Source organism: Staurois parvus, unplaced genomic scaffold (genome assembly GCF_062004578.1).
Source record: "Staurois parvus isolate SC_StPar_1 unplaced genomic scaffold, SC_StPar_1.0 ptg000389l, whole genome shotgun sequence".
NCBI classification, from domain to species: Eukaryota; Metazoa; Chordata; class Amphibia; order Anura; family Ranidae; genus Staurois; species Staurois parvus.
In genome coordinates, this window is record NW_028318185.1 from 775,748 (window position 1) to 798,067 (window position 22,320).

The following is a 22,320-nucleotide window of genomic DNA, read 5'->3' on the forward strand; positions in this document are numbered from 1 at the left end:
GGGAGTGGGTTCCGTCGGCTACAGATGGTTAATGGGAACCAACAGCTACTTTGAAACATTGGCTGGCCATTGACACATGAAGCCCACCCTTTTGTTGTCGCACATACACTATATTGCCAAAAATATTGGGGTGCCTGCCTTTACAAGCACATAAACTTTAATGACATCCTAGTCTTAGTCTGTAGGGTTCAATATTGAGTTGGCCCCGCCCTTTGCAGCTATAACAGCTTCAACTCTTCTGGGAAGGCCGTCCACAAGGTTTAGGAGGGTGTCTATGGAAATGTCTGACCATTCTTCCAGAAGTGCATTTGTGAGGTCAGGCACTGATGTCGGATGAGAAGGCCAGGCCTTCTCATCCGACATCTAAGTCATCCCAAAATTGTTCTATCAGGTTGAGGTCAGGCCAATCATGTTCCTGCACCCCAAACTCACTCATCCATGTCTTTATGGACTTTGTTTTGTGCACTGGTGCGCAGTCATGTTAGAACAAGAAGGGGCCATCCCCAAACTGTTCCCACAAAGTTGAGAGCATGAAATTGTCCAAAATATCTTGATATGCTGATGCCTTAAGTGTTCCCTTCACTGGAACTAAGGCCCAAGTCCAACCCCTGAAAAACAACCCCACACCATAATCCCCCCTCCACCAAACTTTACACTTGGCACAATGCAGTCAGACAAGCACCATTATCCTGGCAAACACCAAATCCAGACACATCCATCGGATTGCCAGACAGAGAAGCATGATTCCAAAGAACACATCTCCACTGCACCAGTAGCGGCGTGCTTTACACCACTGCATCAACGCTTTGCATTACTTGGTGATGTAAGGCTTGGATGCAATTGCTTGGCCATGGAAACCCATTCTATGAAGCTCTCTACGCACTGTTGCTGTGCTAATCTGAAGACCACATGAGGTATGGAGATCTTTAGCTATCGATTCTGTGTGCTTCAGCATGTGATTACCTCTCTCTGTCATTTTACATGGCCTACCACTTTGTGGCTGAGTTGCTGTTGTTCCCAGTTGCTTCCACTTTGTTATAATACCACTATACAGTTGAGCGTGGAATATTTAGTAGCAAGGAAATTTCACGGATGGACTTATTGCACAGGTGGCAACCTATCATGGTACCACACTTGAATTCACTGAGAGCGACCCATTCTTTCACAAATGTTTGTAGAAGTAACCTGCATGCCTAGATGCTTGATTTTCTATACCTGTGGCCATGGAGGTGATTGGAACACCTGAATCCAATCCAATGATTTGAAGGGCTTGCCCAATACTTTTAGAAATATACTGTATTTGTAACACAGGCAGCAACAATTTGTGGCACAGATTTAGCAGAATAATTTGTAGCAAATATCTAAGTTGGTCATAAGCTAGTAGAATATAGCTAGAAATGGTTTGTTTTAGGAACCAATAACTAACTAAGAAAGAATAGTGTTATATCATTGGTAGCATTGGGAGGAATAGTGTCTCATCAGTGGTATCGGTAAGAAGAAAAGTTCCCCATCATTGGTGTCAGTGGAAGAAACAATGCCCCATTGTTAGTATCAGTGGGAGGAATAGTGTTCCATCACTGGTATAGTTGGGGCAAATTGTACCCCATCACTGGTATCAGTCAAAGGAATAGTGCTCCATCATTGGTGTCAGTGGAAAGAATAGTGTCCCATCATTGATATCAGTGGGAGGAATAGAGCCCCATCATTAATGTTACTAGGAGGAATAGTGCCCCATCATTGGCATCAGTGGGAGGAGTAACCCCCCATCATTGGTATCAGTGGAAAAAATAGTGCCCCATTGTTGGTATCGGTGGAAGAAACAGTTCTCCCCATTGGTATCAGTTGAGAGGAATAGTGCCCCATCATTGGCATCAGTTGGAGAAATAGTGCCTCATTATTGGTGTCAGTGGAAGGAAAAGTGCCCTTTTGTTGGTTTCAGAGGGAGGAATAGTGCACCACTACTTGTATCAGTGAAGTCATAGTGTGCCATCATTGTTATAAGTGGGAGGAATAGTGCCCCATCGTTGGGTTTCAGTGAGAGAAATAGTGCCCCATTGTTGATGTTAGTGGAAAGAATAGTGCCCCATAATTGGTATCAATGGTAGGAATGCAGTAGTGCTCCATTGTTTATATCAGTGGTAGGAATATTGCTCTATCATTGGTGTCATAAGAGGAATAGTGTCCCATCTTTGGTGTCAGCGGGATAAATCATGCCCCATCATTGGTATCAGTGGGAGGAATAGTGTTCTATCATTTATATCAATGGTAGGAACAGTACCCCATCATTAGGTGCCAGTGGGAGGAATTTTGGCTCACTGCTGGTGTCTGGGAAGGAATGGTGTCCCATTGTTTATGTCAGTAGGAGAAATAATGCCTTGTATCAGTGGGAGGCACAGTGCCTCAGGGGCTGGATACCCACAAGCAAAGAGCAGCAATTTTGGTGACCACTGCTTTGTGCCAGCCATTGTTCATAGGCGTTATGGAAGCTAAAGAGACTGCAGAGGTGTGGAGTACCAAGTGCACACAAGGGAAAGTTCTGCCTTCAGAAAGCCATGTTCTTGCACCATTATTGGTCATTCAAAAAGTAGGTAGCTACATGAGCCAGCTAGAAGATAGCACCACATACAGGAATTCTCAGCCAGCCATATAGTCATCTTATTATTCACGATGAAATGCATTTGCTTCCCACATTATAAAAACTTGTACTTGTCGATATAAATGAACTACAAGTGTTCCGGAAGACGAGAGGACAGAAGTGTCAGAGCAAAGAGGCAGTGACATTTTTAAAGCCATTTCATCATAAAATGTCACCGAGTACATGTAAATGAGAGATTGAAGGACGTGTTTGCCTTACCTGCTGTCCGTGATAAAACACCGCCAAGAGAAACATGGCCATTAGCAGCAGAGAGGCCTCTTTCGTCCCCAGGAAGTCTGTGCTGGAGGGAGATAAAAATAAAATCTCAGATACTTTATCAAGGTAACAATAGTGTGAAGTCAGTACAAAGAGGACAGTTAGTAATGCGGCTTTCAGAACTCCCTGTGTAGGTGGCTGCTTAGCCTGTTTACACTCCATTATTTATTCATGAATTCACAAATAGATATTCTGCCTGAAACCACATTGTCCACATCCAGAGAGAAGCCAGCCATCATATTCCCTGACATGCTGAAACATTATCCATCGAAATTCAATGCTTTCATTTAAAGAAAACCAGTCTCCTTGTAGTTTACAAAGATCATTTTTTGCAGAACCATTCTGGTTTCGGGACCATTTATTCAAGATTTATTTATTTCAGGTACTTATATAGCACTGTCAATTTACACAGCACTTTACATATATATATTGTACATTCACATCAGTCCCTAACCCTCAAGGGGTGTACAATCTAAGGTCCCTAACTCGCATTCATATACAAGGGCCAATTTAGACAGGAGCCAATTCACCTACCAGCATGTCTTTGGAGTGTGGGAGGAAACCAGAGTACCTGGAGGAAATTCACACAGGCACAGGGAGAACATGAAAACTCCAGGCAGGAGGTGCCGTAGCTAGGATTCGAACCAACGACCCTAGTACTGCCAGGCGGAAGTGCTAACCATTTAGCCACTGTGCTACCCAGATTTAGATTTAGAAAAGGCATCTCTACCTCTTCAACAAAGCATAGCTCTGCCATAGAAAATTATTAATATGTTTTTTATTTACCAGATTTTTGTATTAAGATTTTTTGGAGGGAGATATATAAGTAATAAAGTTACAAAAATATAATATAATGCATTTGTCTACCAAACAAATAGTCTGGTGTTAACTGTCCTTCTTAGCAGCTTCTTTGGTATCTTAAAGGAGAATTCCAGGTTTGGTATTTTTTTCCACTAAAATTATGATTTAGGTATAAAACAATGCAAAGTTTTTTCAAATTAAATAAGGGTACTTTTTCAATTTTTTACTTTAACACCAAAAAGGTTAACAAAATGAATAAATACAAATAAATAATAATGGATTAAAATAAAAAAAAAAAATCAGAAAATAGGGAAAAGGGAGAAAAGAAGTAAATTGAGACTGATTAGGGATATATAAGTGCTAATAAGGGCCTAAATAGGAATTTATAAAAAAAAAAAGTTTTGAATGCAACAGAGTAAATACAATGTAACATTAATGTTATTTTGTATATCTAGAGCAGAATTTCACAACCTTTTTCAGTCACAGTCCCCTTTATAAGTTTGCAAAATCTCAAAGCACCCCTGTCTAAAATGCAAAAAATCATACATTTTATTTTTAATGCAAAACATGATCCTGGGATGATGCAAACATCCACTTTGATGAAATTACCTTCACATCATAAGCCCCCATCACATCAGGGGTCCCCTATCATATCAGAGGTCCTCCATTACATCAGAGGTCTCCCATCGCATCAGAGGTCCTCCCATCGCATCAGAGGTCCTCCCATCGCATTAAGATCACCCGTAATGTCAGAGGTCCTCCCCATCAAATCAGTGTCACATCAAAGCCCCCCCTATACATCAGATTCACCTTTTCACATCAAAGCTCCCTCATCACATCAGAGGTCCACAACACATCAGAGGTCCTCCATCACATCAGAGGTCCTCCATCACATCAGAGGTCCTCCATCACATCAGATGTCCTCCATCACATCAGATGTCCTCCATCACATCAGATGTCCTCCATCACATCAGAGTTCCTCCATCGCATCAGGGATTCCCAACACATCAAGGTCCCCTGTAAATTTAGAGATCCTCTCCATCCAACAGAGCCCTACCCTTCACATCAGATCACATCAAGGTCCCCTGTAATGTCAGAGGTCTTCCCCATCACATCAGAGGCCCCCTTTCACATCAGAATCAACTATTCATGTAAGAAGCCTCCTATCGCATCAGAACCCCCCCCCCCCCCTATCGCATCAGAGCACACAATTAAAGTAGACCCCCTTCCTATACAAGAGAGCCCATCATCATATCAGAGTCACAACCTATACATCAACACCCCTCTATAAGTCCCCCATTACATTAGAAACTCCTCCTCCTCATCACAACCCCCACCCCCAATCACACAGCTCCCCTAGCATCACAGATCTCCCAAACCACACAGTCCCACCATCACAGAGCCCCCAAATCACAGAGTGCCCTCTTCATGTCAGAGCCCTACCTGTTGGCTCTAGCAGCATGGCAGAGAGTGGGAGATGTCAGATGAAGGCGGTCTGGTGTAGGTCGACTTCCTCCTCCCAAATGCTGGGGGCATGCTGCCTGTCCTGGAGCAGAGTCATGCATTGCTATGGTGCAGGTGAGTCACCCGCCATCACAATAGCAACAAATTACGCAGGCAATTCTTGATGCTGGTTCAGGGCAAACTGGGTCTTGTTTTCATGGAGCACCATGACGGGAATTCAAGGCGGCACCCTTGCTCTATATCACACTTCTGAAGAGTATTTGCAAACTGTTCAGAAGCTACACAAGCAGTTCCTGGCTATCTAAATTGCTGGTAAGAGCGGCAAAGGGGACTGATTGCTCTCATTATCCAATCTGAAGAAGGTAAGTTTAATCTGGAATCTGATTGGTGGTGCAGTAAACACCTACACTTTATTCAGCTTTGTTCAGAAATGCAACTTTATTAGCAAAACAACACAGTTACACTTACTTCCCATTGTGATGAGAGTTGTCATATCTTAAGAAAAGAGATGTGTAAATGGTTTCTGTAAGTAGGGAATATATTGCTATCATAATAAGCAGCACTGCCAGCTTCAGGACGGAGTTCAGCCGTAGAAAGACCGCACAGGTGACCATTGCAAGAACTCCAGTGAAGACAAAGTACTGATGGAAAAAAAAAAGGTCCTTGTCAGTTATATTTATCATAATGAATACTAACTGCCAACCCTCACCCTCCCATTGCCAATCCAGACTTCTGTGTAGACTCCTCTGCACTTAAAGTGTATGTAAATCCTAACAAGAAACTTCTTTTATTTGCTCCTTTTAGGTCTGTTAAATATAGCAATACAAATATTTTGTTATATTTGTTTAATAACAGTATAAAATACCTTTTGACCCTGCTAGAAATCCAGTGAGCATATAACTTACGAAGATGAGGCGAGGGATAAAATGGGAACAGTTAAAACTCCTGCTGGTATTGGCTTGACATATACTGTATTCCCTTTGGGCCTAGATGTCCAAGCCCAATGTAATTTTTTGTTTTACATTTATTATGGTTTATTTTTATATACTATAATTGTATCTGACAATTACACTATTGAAGCCTAGATGCCCAGGTCAAAGTGTGGACGTGTCAGTATGCATTGGTGAAATTGACCATAACCCTATATGGCCTCAACTTTTTTGGGATGGACACATATTTTAAATGGCGTTTTAAATCAGAATGTACAGTATCTCACAGAAGTGAGCACACCCCTCACATTTTTGTGACAACACTGAAGAAATTACACTTTGCTACAATGTAAAGTAGTGAATGTACAGCTTGTTTAACATGTAAATTTGATGTTCCCTCACAATAACTCAACACACAGCCATTAATGTCTAAACCGCTAGCAACAAAAGTGAGTACACCCCTAAGTGAAAATGTCTAAATTGGGCACAAAGAGTCAATATTTTGTGTGGCCGCCATTATTTTCCACTACTGCCTTAACCCTCTTGGGCATGGAGTTCACCAGAGCTTCATAGGTTGCCACTGGAGTCCTCTTCCACTCCTCCATGACGACATCACAGAGCTGGAGAATGTTAGAGACCTTGTGCTCCTCCACCTTCTGTCTGAGGATGCCCCACAGATGCTGAATAGGGTTTAGGTCTGGAGACATGCTTGGCCAGTCCATCACCTTTACTCCCAGCTTCTTTAGCAAGGCAGTGGTCGTCTTGGAGGTGTGTTTGGGGTCGTTATGTTGGAATACTGCTCTGCGGCCCAGTCTCCCAAGGGAGGGGATCATGCTCTGCTTCAGTATGTCACAGTACATGTTGGCATTCATGGCTCCCTCGATGAACTGTAGCTCCCCAGTGCCGGCAGCACACATGTAGCCCCAGACCATGACACTACCACCACCATGCTTTACTGTAGGCAAGACACACTTGTCTTTGTGCTCCTCACCTGGTAGCCGCCACACACGCTTGACACCATCTGAACCAAATCAGTTTATCTTGGTGTCATCACACCAAATTTAACACACCTGCTCTCCATTCACACCTGAGACCTTGTAACACTAATGAGTCACATGACATTGGGGAGGGAAAATGACTAATTGGGCCCAATTTGGACATTGTCACTAGACATTAATGGCTGTGTGTTGAGTTATTTTGAAGGGACAGTAAATTTACATGTTATACAAGCTGTACACTCACTATATCATATTGTAGCAAAGTGTCATTTCTTCAGTGTTGTCACATGAAAAGATAGAACCATATATTTACAAAAATGTGAGGGGTGTACTCACTTCTGTGCGATACTGTGGTTGAGCAATCAACACAAACGTTTAAACAAGGTTACTGCATCCCTTCTGTGTATACTTCCCTGCACTTAAAGTGTATAAATAGGGTAAAATATATAAATTCCTTTTATTTGCTCCCTTTTGGTTTGTTATATACTGCATAATATACAGCAATGAAAGTGTTTGTTATATCTGTTTAATAAGCGCATAAGAATACCTGTTGATCCTGTGAAAAATGCAATGAGGAGGAAAGAGTGGGAAGGGTTAGAACCTCTATTTTATGGCTATCTGGTGTAGCACCTTCCTAGCGTAGGATGCTAGGTAAATGTATTTTTTGGCTCTTTTTGTAGTCAAGGGAGCAGTGATCATTTGTCCTGGTCTGTTCCTTCCTTGCTACACAGGCTCTCCTCTCTGGGATACGTTGAGGCAGTGGAGATCCTCTTATCCAGCAACCAGCCTGTAGGTAGGACCCCTCTCTGGGGTCCCCTCCCAGGTTACACACACCAGCCTTCCTCACTCCATCTTCCACCTGACAATGACAATTGCTCCCCAGGCACTGTCACATTTAAGGGTTGGCTTGGTCACCATGCCCAACCTCCAGCCAGAGGATTGGCCAAGATCCCTTAAACATGAAGATCCAGGCCTCCTCTTCTCCTCCAGAAAGCTCTTAGGTTTATGGAAAGGTGGGAGGGCTCCAGAAGCCCTGACCTGTTAGAGCCTCACAGCCTGTCCTGAGGTGACCTCACTACCTCACTCCTCAGGCTGCTTCTCATCCTCTAACAAATATCCTACCTAACATGGATGGCTTTACAAAGGTAATAGAGGGGAAATCTTCCAATAGGGACACTAGTTGTGGTGACCTGCGAGTCCCCAAGGACTTCTCTTAATTCAGTGCCCTGATGATCGGTGCCCAGCAGTGACACCCGCAAGTTCCGCCCAGCAGTGCGCCCACTAGCTCCGCCCACCCGTGCCCAGCAGTGCACCCACCTGTGCCCAGCAGTGCCCCACCTGTGCCCAGCAGTGCACCCACCTGTGCCACTCTGCAGTGCCACCTACCTGTGCCCAGAAGTGCCACCTACATGTGCCCAGCAGTGCCACCCACCTGTGCCCACCCACCTGTGCCCACCAGTGCCACCCACCTGTGCCCACCCACCAGTGCTGCCCACCAGTGCCACCCACCAGTGCAGCCCAGCAGTGCTGCCAGTCAGTGCCACCAGTCAGTGCCCAGGGGTTGTGCCAGTCAGTGCCGCCAGTCAGTGCCCAGCAGTGGTGCCAGTCAGTTCCGTCTATCAGTACCCATAATCGGTGTCACCTATCAGTGCCGCCTATCAGTGCTGCATATCAGTGCCGCCTATCCGTGACCCCTAATTAGTGCTGTCTATCAGTGCCGCCTATCCGTGCCACCTCATTAGTACTGCCTATCAGTGCCCTTTTGTGCTGCCTATCAGTGCCCATCAGTGCCGCCTATCAGTTCCCATCAGTGCTGCCTCATCAACGCACATCAGTGAAGGAGAAAAAATACCTGTTTGAAAAATTTTATAAAAGAAATAAATAAACTTTTTTTTTTTTCACATTTTTTGCACTTTTTTTATTTATAGCGCAAAAAGTAAAGCACCCAGTGGCGATTAAATACCACCAAAAGAAAGCTCTATTTGTGAGAAAAAAATGATCAAAATTTCATATGGGTACAATGTTGCATGACCGTGCAATTGTCAATCAAATTGCGGCAGCGCTGAAAGCTGAAAATTGGCCTGGTAAGGAAGGGGGTATAAGTGCCTGGTAGGCAAGTGGTTAAACTGTGTTATCAGAGTTGTTGTGAATGGACCAATGCTTGAGATGTTGGGCAGCCTCTCTACTTTTAGGGAGGAACTAGTTATTACTAGCAGCTCCTACGGTATGGCTCAACACTGGTTTTTGCCTTGACGCACACTTTAACTCTTTTGTAACAAGATGTTCAAACCAAATATAACATTTTTATGTTTTTTTTTATACTATAATTGCATCAGACAATTACAGTATTAAAGCCTAGATGCCCAGGCCAAAATTTAGAAGTATCAGTACGCATTGGTAAACGTGACTATAACTCTATAGTGGCAATTAATTTTTTTCACCCAACTTTGTTTGGCTGGAAACCTATTTTAAATGGCGTTGTAAATCTGCATACAATTCAGCTATAGATAACAAAGGTAAAAGTGCATACAAGGTCACTGCATCCCCATAGTTAATATTTGTCTCACAAAAAAGATGTGTTTTTTTATTTTATCTGGACTGGATTTATGCTATGCAGTCAGTGCAAACAGGGCTTAATAGAGCCCTTCATTACCTAAAGTACACATGCCCATCACCTTCTTTATATCTGGAATGCCTGGAGATCCAAAATAACATGTATTATGAACACTAAATAATGGTGAAAATAATAAAACGCTTTCTAAAAGGAAAAGGTAGCCGACTACATCTCTAAAGATAAAAAAAAAACAAAAAACGAAAAGCAATGGAAAATGTACCGCAAAAGCTCTCCCTTTAAGTGGCTTTAAACAAGCTTATTTTCCAGCTAGCTGCCCATTCTGTCTTCTGCCCTGGTGCACCCTGCCACAATAACATGTTATTAGTTCAAACATCGTGTTGCTGTGCAGCAAACTCCGATAATTTGTGTCTCCCTTGTGTCGCCTGTTATTGTGCAGTCAGAATTTTTCTTTGGATCTCGCTCGACACATTGTGACACCTTCATATTCATTTCTGCAGAAAATTACCCGCACACAAAGGGCCTGTGATGAGACAAAGAGGTGCCGATGATTTGTCAGCAATCTCTCGGAGGGCATCGGGGAAAAAAAAAAAAAAAGACTTTTTTCCATAAAAAGTTCCAATTAACAGAATAGCTTTTTTTTTGTTGTTGTTGTCACCTGTCTGGCTGCAGTTTTGAAATTTTTACTGCCTCACACAAGATGTATTGCGCTCCTATATATCTTGCAACAAGTGACCATTAGCCGGGAGAGTGACAAGATCGTAATTACCTCGGGATAAAAGCAGATGTCGGTGACGGAGGCTGAAGAGTTGAATGTCAGGTTTTTTGAGGTAATTGATTTGTCGAAATCACACCACAGCTGTGAGGAGAGAAAGAGGGGAAAAATATGGAACATTAATTGCAGGGAAATGAAAACATATCTAACTATAGAATTCATAAAGTAATATAAACAATGTAAATATAATGAATGAGACATATTGGTTAGGACAGCCATTCTCAACCAGGGTTCCTCCAGAGGTTGGACGGGATTCCTTCACTTGTAGCTGATTGACCTCCTACCTAATAGTGCCTACCTAGTTCCAGGGCAGGTGCCACTTTGCAGACCCGACAACATCACACCAATGATCTTTTTAGATATCTGTAAGGGTGGCAGCCTGACCAAAACTGTAAGGGGAGCATTATTCCCACTGACCACCAATAAAAGCAGCATTCTTCCTACTGACCGCCAATCTAAAGAGCATTCTTCCCAACAACCACCAATGTAAGGAGGATTTTTCCCAAAAACCACCAATCTAAAGAGTGTTCTTCTCACTGACTGCCAATGCAAGGAGCATGCTTCCCAAAAGCCACCAATGTTAGGTGCATTCTTCCCTCTGATCACCAATGTAAGGGGCATTCTTCCCACTGATTACCAATGTAAAGGGCATTCTTCAAACTGACAACCAATGTAAGGAGCATTCTTCCCACTGATCACCAGTGTAAGGAACATTTTTCCCACTGACCTCCAATGTAGGGAACATTCTTCCCACTGACCACTAATGCAAGGAACATTCTTCTAAAAGCTACCAATGTAAGGAGCATTCTTCCCTCTTATTACCAATGTAAGGGGCATTCTTCTGACTGACGACCAGAGTAAGAAGCATTCTTTCTACTGACCCCCAATGTAAGGAGCAGTCTTCCTACTGACTGCCAATCTAAAGAGCATTCTTCCCAACAACTACCAATGTAGAGGGCATTTTTCCCAAAAACCACCAATTTAAAGAGCGTTCTTCTCACTGACCACCAATGCAAGGTGCATTCTTCCCACAAGCCACCAATGTTAGGTGCATTCTTCCCTCTGATTACCTAAGTAAGGTGCATTCTTCCCTCTGATTACCAATGTAGGGGCATTCTTTTCACGGACGACCAATGTAAGAAGCATTCTTTCCTCTGATCACCAATGTAAAGAGCATTCTTCCCACTGATTACCAATCTCAAGAGCATTCTTCCCAACAACCACCAATGTAAGGGGCATTCTTCCCAAAAACAACCCATCTAAAGAGCGTTCTTCCCACTGACCGCCAATGCAAGGAACATTCTTCCCAAAAGCCACCAATGTAAGGAGCATTCTTCCCACTGATTACCAATCTCAAGAGCATTCTCCCAACAACTACCATTGTAAGGGGCATTCTCCCAACAACTACCAATGTAAGGGGGCATTCTTCCCACTGATTACCAATGTAAGGAGCATTCTTCCCACTGACCACCAAGGTAAGGAGCATTCTTTCCACTGACCACCAATGTAAGGAGCATTTTCCCCTCTGATCACCAATGTAAGGAGCATTTTTCTCTCTGACCTTCAATGTAAGGAGCATTCTTCCCACTGACCATCAATGCAAGGGACATTCTTCCCAAAAGCTATCAACGTAAGGAGCATTAATCCCTCTGATTACCAATGTAGGGGCATTGTTTTCACTAATGAAGAAAGTAAGAAGCATTTTCCCCACTAATTACTCGAGTAAGGGGCATTCTTCCCACTGGCCATCAATGTAAGGAACATTCTTCTGATGACCAATGTAAGGAACATTTTCCCCTCTCACCTTCAATGTTAGGGACATTCTTCCCATGACCACCGATGTAAGGAGCATTCTTCCCAATGATTTCCAATATAAGGAGCATTCTTCCCACTGACCACCAATGTAAGGAGCATTCTTCCCAATGATTTCCAATATAAGGAGCATTCTTCCCACTGACCACCAATGTAAGGAGCATTCTTCCCAATGATTACCAATATAAGGAGAATTCTTCCCACTGACCACCAATGTAAGGAGAATTCTTCCCACTGACCACCAATGTAAGGAGAATTCTTCCCACTGACCACCAATGTAAGGAGCATTCTTCCCAATGATTACCAATATAAGGAGAATTCTTCCCACTGACCACCAATGTAAGGGGAATTCTTCCCACTGACCACCAATGTAAGGGGCATTCTTCACACTGACCACCAATGTAAGGGGCATTCTTCCCAATGATTACCAATATAAGAAGCATTTTTCCTACCGATGACCAATGTAAGGAGCATTCTTCCCAATGATTACCAATATAAGGAGCATTTTTCCCACTGATGATCAATGTAAGGGGAATTCTTCTCAATTAATTAATTTTTGCAGGGGTCCTGCGAGACCTAAGAATTATTTTAAGGGTTCCTCTGGAGTAAAAAAAATTGAGAAAGGTTGGTTTAGGGCTTCACAGTAAGACGTCTGAAACATTCACAGGTGTTTTAGACGCTTACTCCCCAACTATTATCAATTACATTTTCTGATTTTTTTTTGTTTTTACTTTGTCTTTTTTATTTAAATGCATTTTTATTAGAACATTTTTTTCAGGTTTTCAATTACAGTGTGTTTCACACAGGAAATAACTGAATAGATGGTCGACTGATAGACAACCTCAAAGAGTTGGTTGTAAACCCTTCCATATGTCCAGTGAAGTGGCTGGTGATACACAGAGATGAAACAAACCCTCCTACAAAGGTTGAACCTGTTTATCTGTAGCTCTGTCTCCTTTACATTCATTCAAAGTGAAGAATATACACAGGGTCTCTCAGCTCTGAAAAGCAGGGGGCAGAGAGCTGAAGTTACATCAGTGAGGAGAGCTCTGAGAGCTGATTGGAGGGAAGGGACACCCCACCAAATCAATAAAGCACACAGGAACAGAGCTGAGACTGTCAATCACAGGATGTGCCCTCCTCTGTCAGCAGATAGAAATTATGCTTAGTACTCTGGATTGAGACAAGTTGAGGGATATACTTTGTTCATATTTTATGTCTGAGTTTTACAATCACTACAGCAGATACTGAACACAGCAGCACACAATATAAAAAGTAATAGCAGCATTCCTGTAATATACAGTCAATTGAAATTTACGGAGTGATAGTCTTCAAGATCTATATTACTGTGTGATCAGTCAACTGAAGGTCGTTGTCCTAGTGAACTAGAGTGCAGAATCTAAATCTTGACAACATATCAAAAAAAGTATTGTAGCCAATGAGAATTGTAGTACTCTGCATTCACTATATCCGGTCTCCCCGGACCCTGCAATCACTATATTTGCTCTCCCCGGACCCTGCATTCACTATATCTGGTCTCCCCGGACCCTGCATTCACTATATCTGATCTCCCCGGACCCTGCATTCACTATATCCGGTCTCCCCGGACCCTGCAATCACTATATTTGCTCTCCCCGGACCCTGCATTCACTATATCTGGTCTCCCCGGACCCTGCATTCACTATATCCGCTCTCCCCGGACCTTGCATTCACTATATCCGCTCTCCCCCGACCCTGCATTCCCTATATTCGGTCTCCCCGGCCCTGCATTCACTATATCTGGTCTCCCCGGACCTTGCATTCACTATATCCGCTCTCCACGGACCCTGCATTCACCATATCCACTCTCCCCAGACCCTGCATTCACTATATCCAGTCTCCCGGGACCCTGCATTCACTATATCCGGTCTCCCCGGACCCTGCATTCACTATATCTGCTATCCCCGGACCCTGCATTCACTATATCCGGTCTCCCCGGACCCTGCATTCACTATATCTGGTCTCTCTGGACCCTGCATTCACTATATCTGGTCTCCCTGGACCGTGCATTCACTATATCTGGTCTCCCCGGACCCTGCATTCACTATATCTGGTCTCCCCGAACCCTGCATTCACTATATTCGGTCTCCCTGGACCCTGCATTCACTATATCTGGTCTCCCTGGACCCTGCATTCACTATATCCGGTCTCCCCGGACCCTGCATTCACTATATCTGGTCTCCCTGGACCCTGCATTCACTATATCCGGTCTTCCCGGACCCCACATTCACTATATCTGGTCTCCCTGGACCCTGCATTCACTATATCTGGGCTTCCCGGACCCTGCATTCACTATATCTGGTCTCCCCGGACCCTGCATTCACTATATCCGGTCTCCCCGAACCCTGCATTCACTATATCCGGTCTCCCTGGACCCTGCATTCACTATATCTGGACAGCACTGACTGGCCCTGTGCTGATCACATGCACAGGGCAAGAAAAAAAAAACCTCTCTAGCAATACACAGCAAACTGAGCTTGTGTAGAGTGACTCCACACAATATGTCTTATCAGGAGACAGGAGGGGGACACTGGAAGAAGGGGAGGAACAGAGAAGTCAGCCTCTCTAGCAATACACACTAAACTGAGCATGTGCAGAATGGCTACAGGTTCAGTTCATCTTATCAGGAGATAAGACATGGACATTTGAACAAGAGGAAGATCAGAGAAGTCAGGATCAAACATCCTTTTTACACAATGCAGAGGATTACCCCCTTAGGTTCCACAGTGAGTATAACAAGCATGCTTTACTGCATATACAGACTGATTGTACTGTTGTGGGTTTAGTAACACTTTAATACACAATGATACATTGTTTACCAGCTGATCTCTTTACCATGTTACTCTAAACATCAGCGATACAGGAACAGAGCACTTTGGTTCTTAGATAACATGTGACAAGTTCTCCAACCCTATGGATTTTTCATCATTCATTTTCATTCATTGTTTTTGTATTTGGTTTAGAGAAAAGTACGTTTATGTCATTTAATATGAAACTTTTATGACACCGTAAAGCCCTTACGCCCTGTATACAGCCTGACCTTCTGTTGCACAGCCTTTAAGGAATTCCTTAGCTTTCGTTATTCCTAAGCTGCAATCCATTTAAACTGGTATTTTATTGCTGATATCCAAAAACGAAATTGCATTATCACTGAGGCAGAAATTTACGGTGCCAGCGGGTTTTATTGGGCCCTCTAACTATGCTGTATAAATGAAATATTGTTGTCATAGTCCTTTATGATTTTTTTTTTTTACTGCTGTGCTAAGTACTTTTTCTTTCCAGATCAATATAGTTATTGGTGTATTCATCTGTGCCATCATTTATTCCAGTGCCTGAGGGGTGAGAGCGTTCAACAAGTATTTCAAGGGAAACTGTGACTAATATAAGGTCCATCACCTTATCAGTGTATGTTAGGGTTCGTTCACATCAGCGGGCATGTGTTTTGTGTTACAACACACCACTCTGTTTTTTTAAACTTTATTGAGATGTCACAAAATGACATTTCGTTCAGTGTTGTGCACAATGCATCGCAACACACTGTGCAAAGATACATCCCCTACTTTTTTTTAGTGCACACCAATGCAACAGACAGGCATAAAGTAAGTCAATAGGACATAAGGCAAAGTGCCTTGTCTATGCGATGGATCTGAATTGGGCATAGTTACCCAACGCCACCCAACATATATGGTGGGAATGGGCTTTTAAAGTGCTAACCATTTAGCCGCACGGTGGCTAAATGGTTAAAACTTCTGCCATCCCAACCATTGCACTACCTGCTTATGTTTGCATCTTCTCCCTGTGCTTGCGTGGGTTTTCCTCCAGGTACCGGGTTGGACTCCCTTTTGCCTTCAGAATGGGCAGCACAGTGGTAAATGGTTAGCATTTCTGCCTGGCAGTACTAGGGTCAATGGTTCGAATCCCAGCCACGGCACCTCCTGCCTGGAGTTTGCATGTTCTCCCTGTGCCTGTGTGGGTTTCCTCTGGGTACTCCAGTTTCCTCCCATACTCCAAAGACATGCCAGTAGGTTAATTAGCTCCTGTCTGAATTGGCCCTAGTATGTGTATGTATGAATGTAAGTTAGGGACCTTAGATTGTACACCCCTTGAGGGTTAGGGACTGATGTGAATGTACAATATATATACACTACTCAAAACAAATTAAAGGAACACTTTGAAAACACATCAGATCTCAACAGGGAAAAATCTACTGCTGGATCTCTATACTGATATGGACTGGGTAATGCGTTGGGAAATCGTTTGATGGAAATGAAAATGATTGACCTACAGAGAACTGAATTCAAAGACACCCCGAAAATCAAAGTGAAAAATTGATGCAGCAGGTGAGTCCATTTTGCTGAAATGTCATTGCAGCAACTCAGAATGCTCCTCCGTAGTTTGTATGGCCCCCACGTGCTTGTATGCATGCCTGACAACGTCCTGATTGGTTTCTAGCAGAGCTATGCCAGATTTCGCACTATGCAGTTTTAGTAAATAACAATCATTACAGGGATTGTTTGCAAATGCCAAAACATTCAAATAGCAATTTATTTTATAATGGGACCCAGGCAAAGTGTCCTGAATCAAAAAAGTGAAGATTTGCCATCTTAAAAGAAAAAGCTAGAAATGTTAACTGTGTCCAAGCATTACCGTGAAAATATTATTCTTGGTCTTTAAATTCTCCTGAAAATAGCAGTGCACTCCCTGTGCCTGATAGCTGTACATGTATACTGCTCCCTGTGACCACTAATCTCACCAGATCTGGATTGTTTTTTGATCATGTTTCTAATGTGTTGCTCACTGTTCTGCTTGCTGCAGAGAAAGCTGTACCTGAGGACCTGCAGTGCAAGGATCTCCCTGCTTCTTCTTCATTCCTTCTGTGCATCCTCCACCTCTGCAGCTGTTTTTTTTTTATTAATTTCCCATAAGTGATCAGATCAGAAGTGCAACTCTGACATAAGGAGGAAAAGCCCCACCTCTACCAAGATGGCCACCTTCACAATACCTGCAGGTCTAGCTAAGCAATTCATCCACACAGCAGAAGCACAGAGGCAATCCAACTTGTTTGCTTAACACCTCAGCGCCACCTTTTCCCCCTTCTAGAGCAACCACTATGTGGTACTGATTTACCAAAGGCAAATGGGTTGTTCACTTTGCAGGGGAAGTTGCAAAGAATACCCAATCACAAGCATGAAACATAAAAAAGCAACAGTATTTGTGCTTGCACATGATTGGATGATGGAAGGCAGCACCTCATTCACTAAGCTCTGGGGAAAATTCCCTCACAATGTGCAAATTTCATTGCAAAGTGAACACTTTATTTGCTTTTAGTGAATCATCCCTTGTGATAATGTTAGAGATTAGAAGACTGAAAGTCTTGTGAGTGATTGCTAGAAGGGAGGAACAGGGGAAGCAAGTCTGCTGGTTCATGCTGGGAGAGGGAAGCAGGGCTGAACTGTAAAGTTACTGGTGGGAGGGAGAGCAGACTCATGGCACTGAGCCACTGTGGAAGTAAAAGGCAGGGGGAGCTGAGCTGACGAGTTACTGCTGGGTAGGAAAGCATGGGAAACTTAGTTGCTAAGTCACTGCTGGGGGGGGGGGGGGCAGGGGAAGCTAAGCTGCTAGGTCACTGCTGGAAGGAGGAGCAGGGGGAGCTGAGCTGCTAGGTCACTGCTGGGGGGAGGAGCAGGGTGAGCTGAGCTGCTAGGTCATTGCTGGTGGTAGGAGCAGGGGGAGCTGAGCTGCCAGGTCACTGCTGGAACAAGGAGCAGGGGGAGCTGAATTGCCGAGTTACTGCTGGGTGAAAGAGCAGGGGAAGCTGAGTTGCTAGGTCACTGCTTTGAGGAGGAGCAGAAGAAGCTAAGTTGCTAGGTCACTGCTGGGAGGAGGAGGAGCAGGGGAAGATGAGCTGCTAGGTCACTGCTGGGAGGAGGAGCAGAAGAAGCTGAGTTGCTAGGTCACTGCTGGGAGGAGGAGCAGGGGAAGATGAGCTGCTAGGTCACTGCTGGGAGGAGGAGAAGGGGAAGCTGAGCTGCTAGGTCACTGCTGGGAGGAGAAGCAGGGTTAAGCTGAGCTGCTAGGTCACTCCTGGGAGGAGGAGCAGGGGAAGCTAAGTTGCTAGGTCACTGCTGGAAGGAGGAGCAGGGGAAGCTAAGCTGCTGAGTTACTGCTGTGAGGAGGTAACAGAGCTACTGAGAGAACAATCTGAAAGACTTCTTCTGTGCTCTTTATGGATGAATTACTCTACAGCTATAAAGGTCAGCAATGGCTTATTTTAAAGCAGATTTACCACTTCTTAACCACTTGCCAACTGTGCTATAGCCAAATGATGGCTACAGCGTGGTTGTCCAGTTCTGGGAGGGTGTCCTATGATATCCTCCCAGAACGCCCCCTCCCATGCGCCCCCAGCAGCGTGCATCCTGCGCTGTCAGTGATCACTGTGTCCTATGGACACAGCTGATCACATGATGAGATAAAGGGCCAATCACAGCAGCCTTTTACCACGTGATCAGCTGTGTCCAGTGACACAGAACATCACCGAGTAAATACAGTTGCCGGTTATTGGCTGCACTTTCCTCACGCTGTCGCAGCATGAGGAAAGTACTGCCAAAATCCGGCAACTGTCACACAGCAGATCACTACTGATCATCAGGGCACTTAGCGCTTAGTCTACAATCGCCTAAGCTCCCACCTCACTGACAACAACCTCCTCGATCCACTACAGTCTGGCTTCCATCCTCTACACTCCACCGAAACCACCCTACTCAAAATCACTAATGACCTGCTAACCACCAAAGCTAGTGGCCACTACTCAGTCCTTTTACTCCTCGACCTCTCCGCGGCCTTCGACACAGTCGACCACCCCCTCCTCCTTAATAAACTACACTCCCTTGGCATCAGAGACTCGGCTCTCCTCCTATCTCTCCCAACGCTCGTTCAGTGTTACCTATAACGCTACCACCTCCCCCTCTTTCCCCCTCTCTGTTGGGGTTCCCGAAGGCTCTGTCCTCGGGCCCCTTCTCTTCTCCATCTACACTTCCTCCCTTGGCAAACTGATACACTCCCACGGCTTCAAATACCACCTCTACGCCAATGACACGTAAATTTACCTCTCCACCCCTCACCTCTTCAGTCTCCGCCCGTATCGCCCACCTACTGAATGACATATCAGACTGGATGTCGCTCCATTTCCTCAAATTGAACCTTTCCAAAACTGAGCTCCTAATTTTCCCTCCAGCCCGTGCCCCCCCCCATCCTCTCCATCATGACCAACAACGCCACCATCAGTCCCACCCCGCAAGTCAAAGTCCTAGGTGTCACTCTAGACTCAAACCTGTCCTTCCAACCCCATGTCCAATCGTTGGCAAACTCATGCAGGCTCCACCTCCGCAACATCTCCAAAATAAGTTCGTTCCTAACCCCAGACACTACTAAACAACTCGTTCACGCCCTTATTATCTCACGTCTGGACTACTGACACTCCCTTCTCACCGGCTTACCCCAACACAGGATATCCCCGCTTCAGTCTATCCTGAACTCAGCGGCCAGACTCATCCACCTTACCAACCGCTCCGCTTCTGCCACCCCGCTCTGTCATTCCCTCCTCTGTCTTCCGATTGCCCAACGCATTCAATTCAAACTACTAACATTGACATACAAATTCATAACGCTGTCCCAAACTACCTCACCGACCTGATACCCAAATACCACCCAACCCGTACTCTTCGCTCACCCAACTGCAGGACTTCTCCAAGACTTCCCCCATCCTCTGGAACTCACTACCCCAATCCATCAGACTGTCACCTACCCTCCTCACCTTTAGGTGCACCCTGAAAACCCATCTCTTCAGGGAAGCCTACCCCGCCCTCACCTAACAGCCGATCTCCTCCACTCCTCCTACCACTCCATCCCCCACAGCCACTTTCTCCTGTACCACTATCCCCTCCCTTCTAGATTGTAAGCTCGAAAGAGCAGGGCCCTCGAACCCCTTGTGTATTGTTTTGTTACTGTATTGTCTCATGTACTGTCCCCCACTATAATGTACAGCGCTGAGCAAACCTTTTGGCGCTACTGTATATAAATACTGTATAATAATAATATTCGGTGGAGCAAAAATTAATAAAAAAGAAGGCATTGACATAACAACAGCCCAACAATGTGCACCTCAGGAAGACCTTACGGTATTACTAGTGATAGATCGGTTCCTTTTGCCTGCACAGTAACCCCAGTGATTAAGCCTCTGCGCCCAGCAGTCTATAACCTTATCCCAAAGCAATATACATGGATTTATTTTCTTGGAAAGAACTCAAGCAAAATCAAATTTAGAAAAGCACTTGGAATCTAACCTAATATTACCCCCTAATATCTGTCAAGTCAGAGGCTCATTCAATTTACAATGTGATGCAGCAATGTTGTAAAGTAGTAATAAAGTAGACGATGAAAGAAGAGTAGCAAGAATGGGAAAACAGATTATAAATAAGAGGGCAAAGGATGAATGACTTAGACACGTGGCTTGAATATTGACTGAAGGTCCTACAGAGGAACACATACTTATATACGGCACGTCTGTCAGAAGGGCCAGAACAAGGAACGTTGGGCGTAGAGACAAGGGCTGCAGCAGTCACAGACTTATCTGGGTCCCTTTTCCAGAGGGGGATCAGCCTCTACTGCCTACCACACCAGCACTTATTTTTAAAGAGTCAGTCCACCTAAGGCCAATGCCCCACTTGCCATCCTGCCAGAACTAGCCATGGAGGACACTGTAGGGAGGTGAAACCCCACCTGCCCTCATGTTCTGCTCTCTTACCAGCTGGATGAGCATCATGTTGCTCTCTTGCTGACGGCTGAGGCTCCATTCATACTAGACTATTTTGTAACTCAATGCTCCAAAATGCTCAACATCCAAAATCTCAAGTATTTCAATGCCCGACTCCTGATGCTCTAAGGGCTCGTTCACACTTGCTTTGCCCTCAAAGAGCATTTGGCTGGTGGTGAGGAGGCGGTATTTCATCTCTGAAGAAATGGCAAACCCGGATACTCCTGCCCTTAGGGATGGACTCTATATTGATAGGAGCACATCACAAATTTCTTGGGATATGCACGCCTTGCTGCCCTCAAATGACCGGGGAAGTCCAAATATACTAAGCTCCAAAATGCTCAACATCCAAAATCTCAGGTATTTCAATACCCGACTCCTGATGCTCTAAGGGCTCGTTCACACTTGCTTTGCCCTCAAAGAGCATTTGGTTGGTGGTGAGGAGGCGTTATATCATCTCTGAAGAAATGGCAAACCCAGATACTCCTGTGCTTAGGAATGGACTCTGTATGGATAGGACCACATCACGAAATTCTAGGGATATGCACGCCTTGCTGCCCTCAAATGACCGGGGAAGTCCAAATATACTAAGTAGAGAAAAACAAACAGAGGGCACACCGGCCTAGTGCAATACCTTAAAAAATGTATTTATTAAATTATAAAAGTAGGTATTGTACTTACAAAATTACAATATATCATCTCTGCTTTGACCCTTTGAAGCTTTCACTAGTGCATCTCAACCGCAGTGCTAGCAGAGTGGCCCAATTCACTTGACTGGGTGGCACTCGGCTGGTGCTATGCCTGCCAAAAACAAAAGGGAGTATAATTGCTGCAGCAGCCACAAAGCAATGCATTGGACAAGGCATGTGTACACCTCGGGCACTGCCTCTGCAGCTAAAGGGAAAGCAGTTAGGGGGCACTGAAAACATGGATCAACTGCAGGGTTTTGCCACCCCTCAACTGCTGGTATGAATGAGTCCTAAAAGCTACATGAGCTATTTTTGAGACAGCATTGGTCATTTTTGGCCCAATAGACTTAAAAGGGAATGCCTGAAAATATACAAATTAAGCATTTTCACACTTTTATTTAGGCAGCCTCCAGGCTGTTTAGGCAGCTTTCAGCCTGTAAGACATAAGAAGCCAGTGGGTGACTTAGCCCACCAGAGGAGTTCACTGACTATATAGCGGATACATCACTTTTGGGCGG

At 44.5% G+C, this 22,320-nt stretch overlaps 1 protein-coding gene and 1 long non-coding RNA gene across 3 annotated transcripts in view; one reads left to right on the top strand and one right to left on the bottom strand.

Annotated features, from left to right (window-relative positions):
• The window catches only part of ADCY8 (adenylate cyclase 8), a 422,640-nt gene that overhangs the window by 74,966 nt on the left and 325,354 nt on the right, over positions 1-22,320 (bottom strand). For both annotated transcript variants that reach the window (XM_089685929.1, XM_089685930.1), the window contains 3 exons: positions 10,445-10,534; positions 5,645-5,817; positions 2,855-2,936 (listed from right to left, as the gene is read on the bottom strand). In XM_089685929.1, the coding sequence (XP_089542055.1) occupies positions 2,855-2,936; positions 5,645-5,817; positions 10,445-10,534 (345 nt within the window). The remainder of the gene's footprint in view (positions 1-2,854; positions 2,937-5,644; positions 5,818-10,444; positions 10,535-22,320) is intronic.
• LOC149455716 (uncharacterized) overlaps positions 1-22,320 on the top strand; it is a 49,448-nt gene that overhangs the window by 6,375 nt on the left and 20,753 nt on the right. The window lies entirely within an intron of this gene.